This window comes from Dipodomys ordii, unplaced genomic scaffold (genome assembly GCF_000151885.1).
Source record: "Dipodomys ordii isolate 6190 unplaced genomic scaffold, Dord_2.0 Scaffold57, whole genome shotgun sequence".
Lineage (NCBI taxonomy): Eukaryota > Metazoa > Chordata > Mammalia > Rodentia > Heteromyidae > Dipodomys > Dipodomys ordii.
The window spans coordinates 12556883-12575361 of record NW_012267273.1 but is presented as its reverse complement, the minus strand read 5'-3'; the positions used below and the strand labels follow the sequence as shown (position 1 = coordinate 12575361).

Sequence of the window (18479 nt, the reverse complement as noted above, 5' to 3'; positions counted from 1 at the left end):
ACATTACTCAAATTTATTATCAGACTGTTCATGAGACCTGTGCCCTCCACCCCAACACACAAAAAAGAACCTCTTTATCTTCTTCTGGAAGTCATAAGTATATATCTTATGAGGGATGAGGTGACTGTCAACATATTACCAGGATCTAAGATAGTCCAAATGTATAACCTTTAATGAAATTAAAAAATCTATAGGTTGATACAGATATAGCAGGAAAAACATTGTATAAGATTTTCTAAAATATTTAATTCTACCAGATCTTTATGCTGTGTGTGAGCCACAGCAGACCAGAACCTCACCAGATGTAAAGGTATAACATGCCTAGTTAGCATGTGCAGAGAGCATATGGATCACCGCAGTACGCGTGCACTACAGATGACAGTGAGCCCATACAGTGGGAAGTTCAAAAGAAAATTACAACATTGCTACTAATGCTTTAAAGCGGAGCTGCCAGAGTCCCTCCAATAACCCAGAGATGCTGATGTGGGAACTGGAACCACTGCTGGTTATGCCTACAGTTAGTGAGTCAAAACTCATTCACTGGAGTAAGACAGTCAATCTGTAGAGCATCAGCTAACGAGGTATGAGGCCCAGGCCTCAAACCACAGTACTTCCAAAGGGAAGGGGGAAGGCAAGGAAGTTTTGTCTTGACGTTAGGTCCTAGCCACTGATTTATAAATACCCCAAAAGATTTCTTTGATAGGAAGAAAAATCACTTGCAGAATCTTCCAAGATATCTTCCAATACCTGACAAGTCTATCAACACCAGATCCTAAGACCACAGAAGATAGTGTTGATGAGGACGGAGAAAAATAGGAACTCCTGTACCATTGGAGAGAATAGAAAGTAGCGTAGCAACCATGGAGAAAACAAGAGAAGAAAAGAAAAGTAGACATACCATATAATCAAGCAATCCCACATCTAAATATTTATTCCAAAGAACTATAATCAGGATTTTAGAGTGTATTAGCAGTCTCATATTTGTGCCATACTAATTAATAGATAGCCAAAGCTGTGGATGAACCTGACTATTCATTGACAGGATCCAAGGACATCTTAATCCACAGAAGAGATACAATACATGTGTTACATATATGTGTTGTGGAGTGCTATTCAGCCCTGAAAAGGAAAGAATGCTGCAGTACACGACAACATGGCAGAATAAAGACAAAATCACTGGTAGACAAAAATGGCATGATTCTACTTATACAAGATATGGAAAAATCAGATTCACAAAATCAAATATGAAATTTGATTACCAGGCGGGCTGGAGAGAAGCGAATGGATAGTTACTAGTCATAAAGTTTCTATGTAGCAAGAAGACAGGCCCTAGAGATCTATAGTATAACACTGTATCCATACTCAACAATAAAGCATAATTAAAAATCGATTAAAGTGGGCTGGGAAGGTGGCTCAGTGGTAGAGTGCTTGCCTTGCATGCATGAGGCCCTGGGTTCAATTCCTCAGCACTGCATAAGCAGAAAAAGCTGGATGTGGTGCTGTGGCTCAAGTGGTAAAGCGCTAGCCTTGAGCTGAAGAGGTGGGGGACAGTGTTAAGGCCCCACGACCGACAAAAACAAACAAAAATATGCATTAAAAAAGCAGATATCATCTTGTATTCTTAAAACAACAACCAAAAAGAATTAAAAATAGTTTTTAATAAAATGCAGGGTTGAGAAGCAAGGGCCCAGTTTAAGGAATATGTAAAAATGACTATGAAAAGAAACTTTTGTTTAAAAACTAGAGAAAACTACCCCTGCATTTTATAAAACATTTTACATAGTCCTCTAAAGGAGTTTAGCTGCTGTCTATATGTGGTACATCCTGTCCAAGTATTGGTTAAACTAAAAGGTGATTGAGAATTACTACCAAGTTACAAGTGGTTTTAGTTTTATTAAATCAGATGTCTATTTGTATATACATGTCATATAATATGGTAGTTTAAATGGGCTTTTAACTGAATACACTGAAATCAATACTGATGGTTATATAAAGTGCCAAGAGAGAAAGAATGCTTGAGATGGACATATAGACACATAATACATGTCATGTACTGTGGGTGTTTGTTAAACATGGATTCAAATCAAAATCTTTAAGGCATATCTCTCTTGGCAGGTAGGTGTGGACAGGGGGGAGAAGCAAGGACTGTCCTGGTCCTGCGGAATTAACCTGCTAGTGTTCATATAGATGGTGGAACCTGACTGAGGCTGTGAGCCCAGAAATCAGCAGAAAAGAGATAGGTACAAAGGACATGGGTCACATGGGTTGTTGCAGAATACCATGGAGAGTACAGATGGCTATGGAATTGTGGAGGGAGGGTTGGAGTGTATGAGAGATGGACAGGTAAGTTGGGCCTATAAGAAAATTCGAATGCCAAGATCTGGAGTTCAGTAGCTAGCCAGAAGCCATGAAAAGGCGCAATGGATAGCGGCTGGATTTGTTTTTAATTTAAAAATGAACAAGTATAGGTCAATGTTTTGCTCTGGAGTTTTGAGACTCAGAAGACTTTGCTTGTTCACCTTTGCCTAGCCAGCACCCACAGCTTAGGTGCCAGGCACCTAACAGGATGCCACTGAGTTCAGGTCACCTGGAAAGTGACAGGACTGGGACAAAGTTGCAGGCAGGAGCAGGCTGGTATGTGCGCACTGGAGTGGCAGGATGGAGCTAGAAGAATGTGTAAGCTTAAGGACCTTATTCTCTGTGGAGGATTTGTGAGATTTGTTTTGTAGATAGTGGGCAGGATTATTTTAAGTCTTTGGTAGGCATTTGACAATGCATACCAAGCTTTCCTATTTCACCCCAAAACTACTTCTGGTGCCTATCTTAAAATGATAATCCTAAAGAAATGTTTTGTGTATAAACATCATTCACAGTATTGTTTTTTTAAATTTTTTATTTTAAAGGTGATATATAGAGGGATTACAGTTACATAAATCAGTCGAGTATATTTCTTTTTGAACAGTGTCACCCCTCCCTCATTTTCTCCCAGTTTGTTCCCTCCTGACCCTCCTTGCCCCGAAATTGTATAGTTCATTTCTAACATAGTGTCTAGTGAGTATCACTGCTCAATTAGTTCAATATTGTTTTTAATAGAGAAAAATGGAAACAGTCTAATAACCAGCAAACACCTGATATATTGGTATATATTTGTGAAGTTTTGAATTCACTATTATCATTATTATAAAAGATATGGATAAGCCCTTGCCTAGTATATGTGAGGCCTTGAGTTTCATCTCCAGCATTATAATACCTGTAAGCCTGGCACTGGTGGCTCACACCTGGAATCCTAGCTACTCAGGAGGCTGAGATCTGAGGATCGCGGTTCAAAGCCAGCCCAGACGGGAAAGTCCATGAGACTCATATCTCCAATTAACCACCAGAAAACCGGAAGTAGAGCTGTGGCTCAGTGAGTAAAACCGCTCAGGGACAGCGCCCAGGTCCCGAGTTGAATCCTCACAACAGACAATATAATGATGATAATTAATAATACTAAGTATTTATGTCAAGCCTTTAAAAGATGCAAAATTGATCATAGATACGGGTGTGTGGAGTGGGTGAGGAAATCATTCAGTTAAACATGTTTTTCTGAGAGTGTCTGCATTTTCCTATGAGTTAAAATCCTTCAGTAAGTCCACTATGTTGCAGAGGGTGCTCTGGAGGACACAGGAAACCGTGGAATAAACCTAAATTCTGTCTTAAGGGACGTGGTGAGGTCGGCCTCGGGAAGGCGGGCCGACTCCTCCCTCCTCCCGGCCGTCCCCGCGCAGCACCTGTGTCACCCAGGTAACCGGCACACCTGGAGGACCTCGCGGACGTGTAGTCTGGATGGAGGAGAAGTCAAGCCGACGTCCTAGTTGATGACTTCTTCTGTTTTGTTTTGTGCTTTTGACTTGGCGAATCAGGAATGCAAAGGAAGGCGACTGGGAATGAAACTGCATGCACTTTTTGACCCAGAGCCGGGAGCAGGGAGCGGCGGCAGCGGCCAGGACGCGCCCGTCCTGCAGGCGACGCTGCAGCGGGACCCGCGAGCGGCGGGCGGGCTGAGCTCGGGCTCCAGCCACAAGGTGAAGTGGACGGACCACGTGACCCGAAGGGCGGGGGTAGGAGGACAGGGTCTGGCTAGGCATCTTCCTTTACTGTCAGGCGGGCGGAGCCGTGAACCAAACCAACGTCTTTGGAGCGGCTGGGGGCGGAGCCCACGAATGCGGGCTTAGAAGTCGGGAGCTCCGGCTTCCGCCGAGTTGGTTTTTCGGTTGCTGAGTCGCGGTGACTCGGTGGTCTGCGGTCGGGCTGAGCCGCGCGGTGCAATGGCGACCTTTGTGAGCGAGCTGGAGGCGGCCAAGAAGAACTTGAGCGAGGCCTTGGGGGACAACGTGAAACAGTGAGAGCCGTCAGGGCGCGGCCTCTAGGCCTGGGCGCCGGCGATCTGGCCTGGGGCGGCCACCACGCGCCGCGGGTTTCTCCCCACGGCTCCGAGGCCTGCGGAGCCTAGCGCCGGCCTCGGCGCCCCTGGGGTTCTGAAGCAGGGTGGGGCGGCCGCGGGGACCCACCGCGCCGGGGGGGGGGCGGGGAGACGCCCCGGAGACACCCCTGAACGTCCCCGGGTCACCCGGGTGGGGCGGGAGGAGCGGGGTTCACCGTCCGAGGGGCTGCGGAGCAGGGGCGTCCGGCGCGGGGTGCGGACGCGTGGGGCGGCGGGACCGGGAGGGCTTCCTGGAGGCGGAGGTTTGGGGGAGCCGGGTCGCGCGGGAACTTTGACAGCGGCACGGGGAGGCAGACTGACCCTAGGTGAAATCCATCACCGAACCGCACCACAGCTACTACCTTGGCCAACACTTGAGTGTGCCAACTGCCCCCACGACGCAGGCTCAAGGAGAATTCCCTTTTGCAGAGACCTAGCGAGTTTAAGCTGACTCCTCTAAAGCCACTTGCGGGGATTGCGCCCACGCTCCGGATTGAAAGCCAGACGCCCGATCACCCCCATTCCTGATCAGGCTGGAGGCCAGGGCAGGGGACTCGGTAAAAGGCACTTCCAGATTAATGGTGCCCCTGATTGAACCTCTGACATACACAGAAGAGCTGGAGAATTTAAAAATTAAAAAAAAATATATGTATCCTAATAGCTCTTTGCTTTGGTAGTATTGATGACATTTAGTTTTTTAAAATAGCAGTTGCTAGCTGATTAACGAAGGCAGAGGAAGGGGCAGGATCAGAGCACTTAGTGATGCTAAATTCCCTCCCACCTCTAACAACATTTTCTTTTCATCCTTCTCCATGTTTATTGTTCCACTGGATTAGATTACTTAGATTAGATGATCTGGAGTCTTTCCCCTCATATAAAATTTTGGGCTGAAAAATTGTTTGTCTCATCCTATCAAGATCTTAACAAGCTTGATACAATAAATCAAAACGTCTATGAAGACTAGATTTATAATCTAATCTACTGATTGACCGAATTTTTTTCTATTTTTTAGTAAACATTTGGTGACCTCCAAAATGCACTGCTCTACTTAGAGTTATATTTTAATATTCACGTTCATGGACACGCTATTCTTTACTTGTGTAGTGAATTAAAAATTCTTAATTTTAACAAGCAGTTAAAACAGTTTTCATTCTCATTAGTTGTGATAGCTTTTTAATTTTGTAATGCTGGTAAAATTTACATTTCTATAAGCATAGTTGGACATTTGTCCTCTCACCAACTTGCAAGTATTTGGAAGTACACTAAATCTGAAAGACAATGTATGTATGAATTACTTTTTTTTTTTTTTGGTGGCAGTACTGGGCATGAGCTCAGGGCTTTGTACTTGTTTGACTTTTTTCCACTCATGGCTGGTACTCCACTACTTGTAGAGTATTACTCAGATCAGCTTTTTTGCTGGTTAATTGGAGATGGAATCTCTTGGACTTTGCTGCCTGGGCTAGCTTTGTACTGTGATCCTCAAATCTCAGCCTCACTAGTAGCTAATCAGCACCCAGGTTAAGGTGACTTTAACCTGACTAGCTGCAAGGATTCCTCCCCTTCTACCCCACCCCCGGTTGACTTCAGGACTGCTGGAAATATATTTTGAAGTTACCATTTCCTATTCCCCTCCCCCCTTTTTTTTCTGTATTGAAGTTTGGACTGAGCCTCCTATTTACTAAACAGATGCTCTACTACTTGAACCATGCCCCCAGTCCACTTTTGTTTTACTGTTTGAATAAAGTCTTGCATTTTTTTGCTTGCACTAACCTCTAATCTTGATCATTCTACTAAGGCTGAGTATGCAGGCCTGGACAACCATACCTAGTTTATTTGTTGAGATGGAGTCTCACTAACTTTTTGCCCCCCCTAGCCTCATACTGTGTTCCTCTCAATCTCTGCTTCCAGTATAGATGGGATTATAGGTGTAAGTCACTATGTCTAGCTTCCTCTTTTCATTGTTAAAGGTCAATACTGACTACCTGACAGCCAAACGTGAATGCCCCAGCTAAACCGGGTGCATCTGTAGTGTGAATTCCCACTAGCAATGTAATCCAAGGAGTTTTTTCTGCTAAGAAGTAATCCAAGGAGATCTTTGTGCTAAGAAAAGTTAATGGTGTAGTATTATATTGTTCTACATTTGTATTTCTATTGTCTAGTTCCCCTTCTAGTCCTTAAAAAGTGCCTCGTAGTTAAATAGTTTATTTTTTATTATCTTTAAGTAGTTGTACAAAGAAGTTCCCATTCTACAAAACAGTATATGAATACAAAGTGTCTGACAACATTGTCACCCATTGCTGCTATTGGTTACATAGTTTGTAAATAGTTTTTATAGTGTCCTTGATGAATAGTTTGCTTTGCTTTGTGCATCCTACCCATTGAAAGGCGATCCAGGGTGGTATGTAAAACATAAGATTATACCAAGAGCCTTATGCCCTGTGCTCATTGTCTTTTATGTCTGACTGAATTAGATTGAATGATCACGTGGCCTAATTTAAATTCTAAATTCTGTTGAAAGGTAACCACTTTCTAAGATTCTGAAATTTGTCTTCCACATATGCATTGGGGAGGGGACACGTGACATAGTTCAGGCAATGTCACTGGGGACCATACCATTCCTTCCCTGGGAATTGGAACAAGTGAGGTGAAGAGGGGGGAAGAGGCAAAATCAGTGGTTATTGATGTTATTTCTGCTCTTGCAGATACTGGGCTAACTTAAAGTTATGGTTCAAGCAGAAGATCAGCAAAGAAGAGTTTGACCTGGAAGCTCATAGACTGCTTACACAGGACAATGGTAACATACCAGACCATGGAGTTACTCTACTGCTCCTAAGCCTTCCCGGATGTTCAGGAAATGAAAGTCTTTTCACTTTTTTGGAAACAAAATTTTGGTAGATAAGTGAATCTCAATATTGTAGATATTAAAATGAAGTGTGAAGAATGGCAGAGTAGGGGATAGTCAGTCTTAAAAAATAATCTAGTGGTTCTTTTCTGTTGGAAATTATATTTGACTTGTGACAACCTTCCATTTTCCAGTTCATTCTCACAATGATTTCCTGCTGGCCATTCTCACGCGCTGTCAGATTTTAGTCTCTACACCAGGTGAGAAAGGGATGGGAAAGCTTCTTATATATGTTGCTTGGCAAAGCCAGGGAGCAGTAAGCTTTTGTGTCCTTCAACAGATGCATCTGGTTTGCAAATGAAATGTTCTTTGAACTGTTCACCAAAGAAAAATTCATTGGTTGTAAATTATTTAATTATTTCACAGATTTTTTTTTTTTTTGTCACTTGTGGGGCTTGAACTCTGGGCCTGGCGCTGCCTCTCAGCTCTTTAGCTCAAGGTGAGCACGCTACCACTTGAGCCACAGTGCCACTTCCAGAATTTCTTTTTTTAAATACTAGTATCAAGGTTTGAATTCAGGGCCTTGAGCTTGCCTAGCTCAATTGCTCAGGTGACACTCTACCAATTGAGTCACAACTCCCACTCAGCTTTATGCTGGTTATTTTGGAGATGGAGTATCAGAGATTTCTCTACCAGGGCTATCTTTGAACACAATACTCTGGATCTCAGCCTTCTAAGTACAAGACTACAGGTGTAAGCCAATGGTGTTCAGCTCACAGAGTCCTTTGAAAGTGCATCTCCCTATACTTCTACTAACTTTTAGTGTTTACTTCCCTTCTGCTGCATTTTAGGATACTTAAGTGAGAAATGTTGAAGTGGTAGGACCTCAGGTTCAGAAAGTGAAGAGCAGGAAGAGAAGGGCTGGCATTAAGAGAATGTAGGAGAATGTGTTTAGTAGACACTGGGGAGGAGTTGTATGGTGGGCAACTAAGGTAGGTGTTTTAAGGAGGTTTGAGCTTCAGCATGCATATTTGACAAGTTATTGATTGAGAGATTAGTGATACTAAACCTATCACTTCCTCCACAAGAGTTACAGCTAGAAACACTGACTCTTAAAAAGTTCTTGGAGTGGGAATGGTAGTTTTGTGTGGTTGGAGGACGATTGAGTTACAATATACCTCATTTAACCATCCTACGGTAATTAGGTAAAAATAAGTAATACATTGTAAACTTCTCTTATGACAAAAACTGTCCTAGACTTTACTAAGAACTGAGCTTCATGGATATCTCCTGCCTTGGTAGATTAAGTTGATTTATTTTTAGTGCATAGGTGATTTCTCTTGATTCAAAAAGCAATCAAGAAATGACTTGTGGTTGGGTGAGGTGGGTATCAGTGGGTAGGAGAGTCACTGTGAGTCTGGCAAAAAATAACTATCTAAAAAATAAATAGGGGCTGGGAAGGTGGCTCAGTGGTAGAGTTCTTGCCTTGCATGCCTGAGGCCCTGGGTTCGATTCCTCAGCACCACATAAGCAAAAAGAAAAAAGCCGGAAGTGGCGCTGTGGCTCAAGTGGTAGAGCATTAGCCTTGAGCTGAAGAGCTGAGGGACAGCGCCCAGGCCCAGAGTTCAGGCCCCACGACCAGACCCCCCCCCCAAAAAAAAAAAAAAAAAAGGAAAGGGCTGTGTATGGCTTGAGTGGTAGAGCACCTGTCTAGCAGGCACAGAGCCCTAGCTCAAACTCTAGTACTGCTGGGGTTTTACTTTTAAAACCGTAACGAATGCCAAATAGATATGAAGTGCCATTAGTAAGTTCAGGTAACTGACTTAATCAAATAAAAACCTTGATGTTCTTGTGTTAGTATTATTGTCTATTTAAAAATGAATGAATTCAAACATCCCATTAGAATCCTGAGAATTAATCCTCTGTTCAAAACTCCACATTTATTTCCTCAAAATGAAACAAAGCAAAATTTACTTTATACTTAACAGTTGTATTGGCTGTTTTTCTAGGCAAGGCTGGGAAAAAGATTTTTATATTATTATTTATGGAGCACAGCACACCATATACTCTATGTGTATTGTTTTTAATCCTTAAGCAACTCCACAGATGATGTTAGCCTCTTCAGACAGAGAAGATGACTGCCTCCCTCCAAGACTAAACTGAGGCCTTGCCTACCTAAGAGGAAGTGTTGGCTCAAAAATTGTATCTTCAGTGCTATGAAAAAGTATCCCCCCTTTTTTGGGGGAAATCACCCTCTTTTGTCGGGGGTCCTCACCCTTACTTTTAGCAAGGTCTTAGAGGAGATAGTAGATGTGTTTGGTTCACCACCTTGGACTAGAAGGTTCTTTTGTAGCTTTTTTTTTTTTTTCCATGGCTAAGGACCGAACCCAGGGCCTTGTGCGTGCCGGGCAGGCGCCCTTCCACTGGGCTAAACCCCCAGCCCCTGGAATAGAAGATTCTATTCTGATTTTATAATGCTACTACTGATAAATATTAATTAAGAGATGAGAAAACTGTTTTCCTAAAATAATTTTGGTTAGAGCTAGAAAGAAAAATTTGACTTAAGAGTTTGTTTAGAGAAATATAGTATGAAGAGAAGATCTAGGTATGAGCATTTGTTATTTATTTTTCTTATTAGAGAATTCCATACTTTCTAGCACCAAATGAAAACAAATGTGACAGTTGTCCATTGTCATCATTATATTCACTTACGCATATTATTTTTCTGTCTCATAGAGGGTGCTGGGTCTTTGCCCTGGACAGGGGGTTCTGCAGCGAAACCTGGAAAACCCAAGGGCAAGAAAAAGCTTTCTTCTGTTCGTCAGAAATTTGATGTAAGTGATTTCCCTGGTAGGTCTTGGTAGCCATAGCTTTAAGTTCTAGTGTTATGAACCAACTTTACATTTGAAATGAATGTTAAAATACTGGTAGTAGAGCTGGAAAAAAAAAGGGTATGATTTAACACAAAAGGGCCTCAAAGATTGTGAGTCTGCATGTTCACAATTCTCATTCATGATTGCTTAAATACTACTATGTAATCAGTAGAACCTATAGTTTTTTTCATTGATTCAAAGTATGCCTATGTTCTTTTCCCTCTTCACATTTTTTGTTGAATGAGTAATGTTTTTTAGAGGGAAGGCATCAGTTCCCAGTGTTAACAGCTAGGAGGCTCCTGTTGGTGCCCAGCTGCCCAGCTGAGTCCTGGTCCTTTCATGATCACTACAGATGTCAGAAAGCATTTGGCTCTAAAACTATTAAACACTTTAGATTAGCAAGATTTTTGTTGTTTCTTTATTAGAAAATTTCTAAAAATAATCCTTTGTAGATTTTACTGGGTATTGATAGTTTTATATTAATAGCAACATATATTTATTTCTTTCCACCTCTGGCCTATGGCTTACATTAGTAATATTGCTCAATCTGGAGGACCTCAATATCTCCAAAAAGGTACAGATGGCTTAAAAAGCTGTGTTCAATATAAAACATAGCTTTATACTTGGAAAATGGGAAAAAATAACTTCAATATTATTATTTTTATGCTGGTCATGGGGCTTGAAGTCAGGTCCTGGGTGCTGTCTTTGAGCTTTTTTGCTCAAGGCACTGCCCCACTTGGAGGCAGAGCTCTACTTTTGTTTTTTTGGTAGTTTATTGGAGATAAGAGTCTCATGGACTTTCCAGCCTGGTTTAGCTTTGAACTGTGATCCTCAGATCTTAGCCTCCTGAGTAGTTAGGATTATAGGCATGATTACTGGCGCCTGGCTCAGTATTGTTTTATAATACAAATTTTAAACAGGGACAAACTTTACTATACAACCTTTTATATTATGCCAGGAGCATATTTCACATCTTCCAGTGATGATTGAGGATGAGTGGGCTATCAAGTCCAGAGGAAGCCTGAAATTTTTATGCATGAGGACAGGTTGAAGAAAATAGTTTTAGTTAGTGTGGCCATCTCTTAGATTCTGTGTTGGCCACTGTAAGCAGTAAATAACAGTAACTGAATAGCTCTGTCTTACAGTATTATCTTAGGGTATTGCCTGTTAAAGCTCTCATATTGATAAAGCACTAGTTATATGTCTATTATAATTTTGTAACCTACTTTCTCACAGTAAAGCTTCTGCCTTTTTGAATGCAGTTCTTCATCTCCTTCCTAACTGCTATTTTTTAGCACAGGCCCCACCAACATCTTGTGATCAGCATGGTATTAATGCATAGAATAAACTGCTGTGCACACAGCCATCCTTCTTAATTTATGTCTTTATTATTACCATAAAATGTGGGGCTTGAACTCCGGGCTTGGGCGCTGTCCCTGAGCTCTTTTGCTCAAGGCTAGCCCTCTACCTCTTTGAGCCACAGTGCCACTTCCAGTTTGGGAATTTCCTGCCTGGGCTGGCTTTGGACCACAATTGGTAGATCTCAGCATCCTGAGTGGCTATGATTATAGGTGTGAGCCATCAGTGTCTGACAAATACTATTTTTAATTTTTTTTTTCGCCTATGATACAGTTTCCATGGCTTCCATTTGTCTGGTCTCAATGTAATACTTGGTTTGTTTTTGGTTGAATCTTATTATTTGCTGGCATAAGAACTAATCTTGAAGTATTGTTCCTCATAGCATAGATTCCAGCCCCAGAACCCCCTCTCTGGAGCTCAGCAGTTCGTGGCCAAGGATCCCCAGGATGATGACGACTTGAAGCTTTGTTCACACACGATGATGCTGCCCACTCGAGGCCAGCTGGAAGGCAGGATGATCGTGACTGCGTACGAGCACGGTCTGGACAATGTCACCGAGGAGGCTGTTTCTGCTGTAGTCTATGCTGTAGAGGTTGGTTTGCTGTTGGCAGAAGTAACTTCACAAATTGCATTTGTCTAGTTAATGTGCAATGTTAAAGGGTTGATATTGCCAGAAAAGAACCAAAGTGTCACCTTTGTTTCATAGAACTGTCATCATTGAGGTTGTTTTCTTCACAATCCAAAGAATTACCTTAGTTAATAAACTCATCTTTTTCACAAAGGTTGCTTGTGGCCTACCACTTCTGCTTGATCTGGTGTTCAATTTGTTGGCAAAGGAGTAATTTTTAAGGAATTAGAAATGACAGCAGAAGTCCCAATAACCCAAGTTACTTTTTGCTGTGGAAGTGTTTAGAGAGTGTTAGTCTTGGCAGCTGAACAGTAGGATTTTCATTCAGCACACTATTTCATTCATTTAGTTATGTGATAAGATGTTACATGATGGTACTCAGTTAACATGCATAATTCCATTCATTTCATTGGGCCTCATTTTCTCATCTATATGTCATAGATGATAATAGCTATCTCACAGAATTAGAAGACTTAATTGAATTCTGCATGCAAACGTTATTAGATTGCTCAAAGATGTCTTTATAGAAGATGGTCGGATTGGTATAATGGAAATGCACAACCTAATCCTGGCTCCCTGGTTCATGGTATGGTGGGACTAATGTATCTATTTTCAAACAATGTCTCATGTACATTGCTGATTGTGTTTGAGTGTTCATGTGTATCTATTTCCTATGTGTCATGTTATATGACTTGAGAATGCAAAGGTTCTTTTTCATAGGATTTTGATCGCCAGTTTTTCCAAACAAAATTTTAAGATAGTTTGCCTTTTAAAACTAATTCTAAAAAGCTTTAAAAAGCCTTTATGTACATATAAAGAGAGCTGAATAAAAACCAGTGTGGCAGGGTGCTGGTGGCTCATGCCTGTAATCCTAGATACTCAGGAGGCTGAGATCTGAGGATCATGGTTCAAAACCAGCCCAGGCAGAAAAGTCCATGAGACTTATCTCCAATTAACCACCAGAAAACCAGAAGTGGTGTTGTAGCTCTCAAGTGGTAGAGCGCTAGCCTTGAGTTATAGAGCTCAGGGATAGCACCCAGGCCCAGAGTTCAAGCCCCACAACTGACAACAAAAACAAAAAAACAACAAACAAAAAAACCCAATTGTATTATTCTCTTTCCCAGGCCCTCCTCTGAATTGGCACTAACCTGCTGGCCTGCCCAGGTTTCCTAAATGCTGTGAACACTTTTTGGCCAATGCATATCTTATAGTATGCTTTCAAGGAAAGATTGTGCTACTTTTGTTTTTACAGAATCACCTCAAAGATATACTGACTTCAGTTGTGTCAAGAAGGAAAGCTTATCGAATACGGGATGGCCATTTCAAATATGCTTTTGGTAGTAATGTGACCCCACAGCCATACCTGAAGAACAGTGTGGTCGCATACAACAACCTAATAGAAAGGTAAATGGCTTCTTGTCCTTTGGCTTCCATCCTTTGCTAGTTGGTTACACTGATCTTATACTAAACCGCTGATAAGTAATCAATTAAAGGACAGCAGAACAATTTTATTTTCTAAGGCTGTTCCCTGCGTCCCTGTATGTTATTTAGTGAATTATTTTGGCCCTTTTTTGTGTGTGTTTGGCAATACTAAAGTTTGAACTCAGGACTTCACACTTGCTAAATCAGGGATCTGTTGCTAAGCCATACTTCCAGCCCTTTTTTTGAGCTTACTATTATTATTGTTATTATTATTATTATTATTTGGTGCTAGTCTTGGGGCTTGAACTCAGGGCCTGTGTGTTGTCCCTGTGCCTTTTTGCTCAAGGTTAGTGCTCTACCACTTGAGCCACAGCTCCAATTTCAGCTGTTTTGATGATTAATTGGAGGTAAGAGTTTCATGGGCTTTCCTGCCTGGGCTGGCTTTGAACAGTGATCCTCAGATCTCAGCCTCTCTGAGTAGCTAGTATTAAAGGTATGAGCCTCTGGTGCTTGGCTGAGCTTGATATTTTTGAGATAGAGTCTTGCTTCCTGCCGAAGTGTATGCCTGGAATATGATCTTCCTATTTTAGCCTTCCTGTTGTAGCTAGGATGACAGCTATGTGCTGCTGCCATGCCCAAATTCTGTTCAGATAGTGCTGGGGAACTTTTTGGTCCAGGCTGGCTTCAAACTGTGATCCTCCTGTTCTCAGCCTCCTGATATGAGCTTTTAAGGGTGTTTTTTTGTTTTTTTTTTAAACATCAGAGTAGAAGGTTTCATGTGGGTTTAATGCAGTCGCCTCCATCCTTTTCTGATATAGAATGGAGTTACTGTTTTGGGCAGTTCATCCTGATGTCAGCATCTGTCTAGGGAGGAAGTAGTTCTGTTCTCAGCCAGAAGCCTGGCCTATGACAGCCGGGTCAGGGCTGAGGATGACTTCATGATGGTGGTAGGAAGAAGATTGATGGGGTTTTCTCTAAGTCCTCATCTGAGTCCTGTAGTTCAAGGAAGCAGCCTATGCTCTTAGCACCATCTTGGGCTGATGTGGTCTCTTGGCTCATTTTTGGTTTCCTACATCTTTATTCCCAGAACCTCTCGTAAGTCCTAAATCATTCCTTTATGAGATGGCCTAGAGTACCTTCACCTCTTTGCTGTCTTTCTTGTTCTTGCACCTACCTCTCTCCCTCATCTTTCCCACCTTCCTAAATTGAAATGTGAATCTTAAGCCTTTGGAAAAGAAATAAGCAATAACACTCTGTTCCTCGTTAGTGAATTGAGTGAATCTCCTTCAAGTGCTGTATGTTTCCTATCTGGTTTTCTAGCTAGTTATAAAGAAGGGAGGTAAAGAAATGACAGAGAGATAGAAGTTTAGAAGAAAGATGAGATTGGGAAGGTTGTCAAGAGTGATGTGAGGAGAGCAGGAAAAGCCGGCAGCTGGGGCTGGAGGGGGAGAGCAGTGTGGATGGCATGTGGATAAGGTTGTACCAGTGTCATCTTCAAGACCACAGGGACTGCTACCAGAGTCATGAGCCTATTTCCATCTGTGCCACCTTCCATTGTGCTCCCTGTTCAGGTCGCCATTTGTAATCATTTCCTGTCTAAATCTCATGCTGGGCTGTCCATTTACAGTTGTTTTCATGTCCTTCTAACTGTAGAGAAAAGCCAGAAAGGTGGCTCCTTGTTATAAGGTGATGGAGCCCTGTCTGGTCTGGCCAGGCTCTGGAACTTTACTTCCCTCCTGCTGGCCAATCCCTGACAGGGCTCTGGCCTCCATCTACTGCTTGTTACTCTAAAAACAGGGCTACTTTTGTCCAATGTGTCAAACCAATTCTTGTTGCTGCCTCACTCGTTTCACTCTGTTCTTGAGAAGTATGCAGGCCACCGTGACTGAACTATGATGAAGAAACCATCTCTGACATCTCAGCTTATGTTTTTTTGAAAAATACTGAGATCTGGGTTGATTTACTCCATCCCTTATTTCCCCTTTGCCTGTTACTGCTTCTCTGCTTTTGTGCTAGCTCTTCCTTCTGTTTACTTTTGAGCTTGTTCACTCCAGTACTATCTGAAGTGAACAGCCCTTAAAAGCCCAAATTATAGGCTATTCATGTATACATTGATTGAGTTTCTAATTCACTTAAAGCTATTTAAATAAGATGTATTCTAACAAGCTACACTATTCTAGTTGCTCAGTTGTCTCCATTGCAGATACTGGGAAAATTAATAAATTAATTAGTTTATTTATTTATTCAGCCCTTCAGCCTTTTCCGCTCCCTATGCTGGCCAGAATCCAACTTCCCACCCACCGTCTGATGATGCTGAACAGCAGGCTGCCCTCCTGCTGGCCTGCTCAGGGGATACTCTACCTGCATCTTTGCCTCCAGTGAACATGTATGATCTTTTTGAAGCTCTGCAGGTAACTGTTAGCTCCTTAACACTTACCTAGTCTTCTGGACAGGTTAAATATTCCTCAACTCAGTGAAGATATTTACTAGCTTTCCTACTTTTTAACTTGGTTTTTAATCAGTTAAGCATTAAAAAAAATCATCTGTAAGTAGTTGTACAAGTGTTTCAGTTCAACACGTTGGTTCATGTGTACATTGCATGTTGAAACTGGGCTTTTACTGTTTTGGGGTGGTACTGGGGTCTCAATTTACAGCATTGTGCTTGCTAAGCAGGTGCTTGTTTTTTGAATAGGGTTTTGCATCTTTGCTTGGGCTGACCTAGATCCTTTTATTTATGCCTCCTTTTAAGCTGGGATGATGGACATGTGGCACCACAATCAGTTTATTGGTTGGAATGGGCTCTTGCTAACTTCTCCCCTGCTGGGCTCACCTTAAACTGTGAGCCTCCTAATCTGTTTTTCAAATAGCTGGGATTACAGACATACTACACTATTTCTAGTCTGTTTTTTCACTTTTTAAAAATACTGTTAATTAGGACTTAAGAAACAAAGAACTCCTGCTCATCTGGTTGAACCACTACTAAATATCCCCATGCTGCTGTATAACATGTGAACACTGTTATATATTACAGACTGTGATAGACAATTTGCTCCAGGAAAGTTAGAATGAACTTGTGACTTAGAAATTATGTAATCACTTAATCACAATCAAAAAAAAAAAAAAGAACTTTGGGGAAGGGAGGGAGGGAGGGGATGGTAGGGGGAAAACAATGGAGGGGCTAACAATGTTCAAGAGGAAGTGTACTCGTTACCTCACTCATGTATCTGTAACCCTCTATATAGTATCTTTACAATAAAAAAAATAAAAAAAAATACTGTTAATTATTAAAGCCATCAATGCTAGCCTCATTTTAAAATCCTGAGCCCAGAAATCCCTTCTAATTTGGCACCCTTATCCCCTACCTCTCCAATTAAAAAGGGGAAAACAATCTTGTTTTTCCTTGTGTTTCAGAACTTTTCTATTTCCTTGTGTTATCTGATTTGAGATTCATTAGGTTCTGTCATGAATATTTTGCTGATTTCTAAATTACAGGTGCACAGGGAAGTCATTCCTACACATACTGTGTATGCTCTTAACATCGAAAGAATCATCATGAAACTCTGGCATCCAAATCATGAAGAGCTTCAGCAGGATAAAGTCCACCGACAGCGTTTGGCTGCCAAGGAGGGGCTTTTACTCTGCTAAAGTAGGATTTGAGAATGTGGGGGATCATCATTACTGATAATGGAATGCTTTTTTGGGTCCACATTTCAAGGCTGAAGTGTATAGTGTATATATAACTTTTCCTATGGAAATGTTACATTGAGTACATTTTGTGTTGCTACTGTGAAGCCGTTAGTTATAAATTTGACTGATAATGAACTATATGTCTGTCTTTATCTTCCCAACTGTGGAAACAGGCATTGATGAATTCTGTGCCCGGGCTAGGGATGTTTAGGCAGCTAAAGCTTAGTGTTTCTGGTTTGCATGTAAGATAGCTGACAGAAGAAAAAAGCTCTTACAACTTGGTCTCTGTGACTACCACAGCATTTGTGTCTTCACTGATTTAATATATTCTCTATGTGGCAAGTCCAAAAGTGCTGCCTCTTCTAATCTGTATTGTCACATTTGGTTGGGATAACCTGTACAGTGTTAAAATCAGACACTTCCTTTAATGACCAGTAAATAGGTCAATTTGTCCCTGAACAATTTATCATTATAACTCCATAGAACGTGTGACTTGATAATCCTGTACCATTATACAAGAGTCATTTCTTTGCATTTACAACAAAAACCCAGAATTCTTGGACTGTAATTACTTTATGCTTTTCCCTGTAGCTCATGATACATTTTTTAGCATTAATATGTGCGGAGACTCAGGTTCACTATTTAAATTCCTATAGGATGTTTTGAGAAATCTTACAAATTTGATTTATGCCTACTAGTTCTCCTGTTCCCATGGAATATCTGTTTCAACCCTTCCAGATGATGACATGAAAATGATTTACTTTTGGCAGTATTACTCATGACCAACTATTTTTCAAGATAGGTAGCTTTCTATTTGAGAAAAACAGATGTTGATATAGATGGGTCTATGTAGGTTGAAGTAGTGAATAGATTTATAAGTGTACATGTGGTTTATGTTATTTGGATCTGTGTATTTGACTTTGTATTTTGAATGTGATAAATAAAACGTTTTAGGAGAAAACTTTTCTGTTGTAATTTTGTAAATATAGATGGGATACTACCTCCTAAAGAAGACTTGTTTTATGAAATCTAAGGATGTAGTAGATGAGAAAGATCTCAAAAGAAGGTTTCCTGGTGTGGTATGCCATTTATTGCCTTTCTGATGTGTAAGTTAGACTAAAGAGAAAACAAAACAAACAAAAAAACATGCCAGGTGCTGGTGGCTCATGCCTGGAATCCTAGCTCCTCAGGAGGCTGTGAGTTGAG

At 41.4% G+C, this 18479-nt stretch overlaps 1 protein-coding gene across 1 annotated transcript; it reads left to right on the top strand.

The window, feature by feature from the left end:
• The first annotated feature begins 4148 nt into the window (after nucleotides 1-4148).
• Nucleotides 4149-18228, top strand: Tada1 (transcriptional adaptor 1). The gene is made up of 8 exons (XM_013021836.1): nucleotides 4149-4381; nucleotides 7165-7256; nucleotides 7499-7564; nucleotides 10041-10138; nucleotides 11919-12128; nucleotides 13417-13568; nucleotides 15835-15997; nucleotides 17079-18228. Exons 1-8 carry the CDS (start codon nucleotides 4308-4310, stop codon nucleotides 17229-17231), a joined length of 1008 nt encoding a protein of 335 aa, XP_012877290.1. The 5' UTR covers nucleotides 4149-4307; the 3' UTR covers nucleotides 17232-18228.
• Nucleotides 18229-18479: the final 251 nt, after the last annotated feature.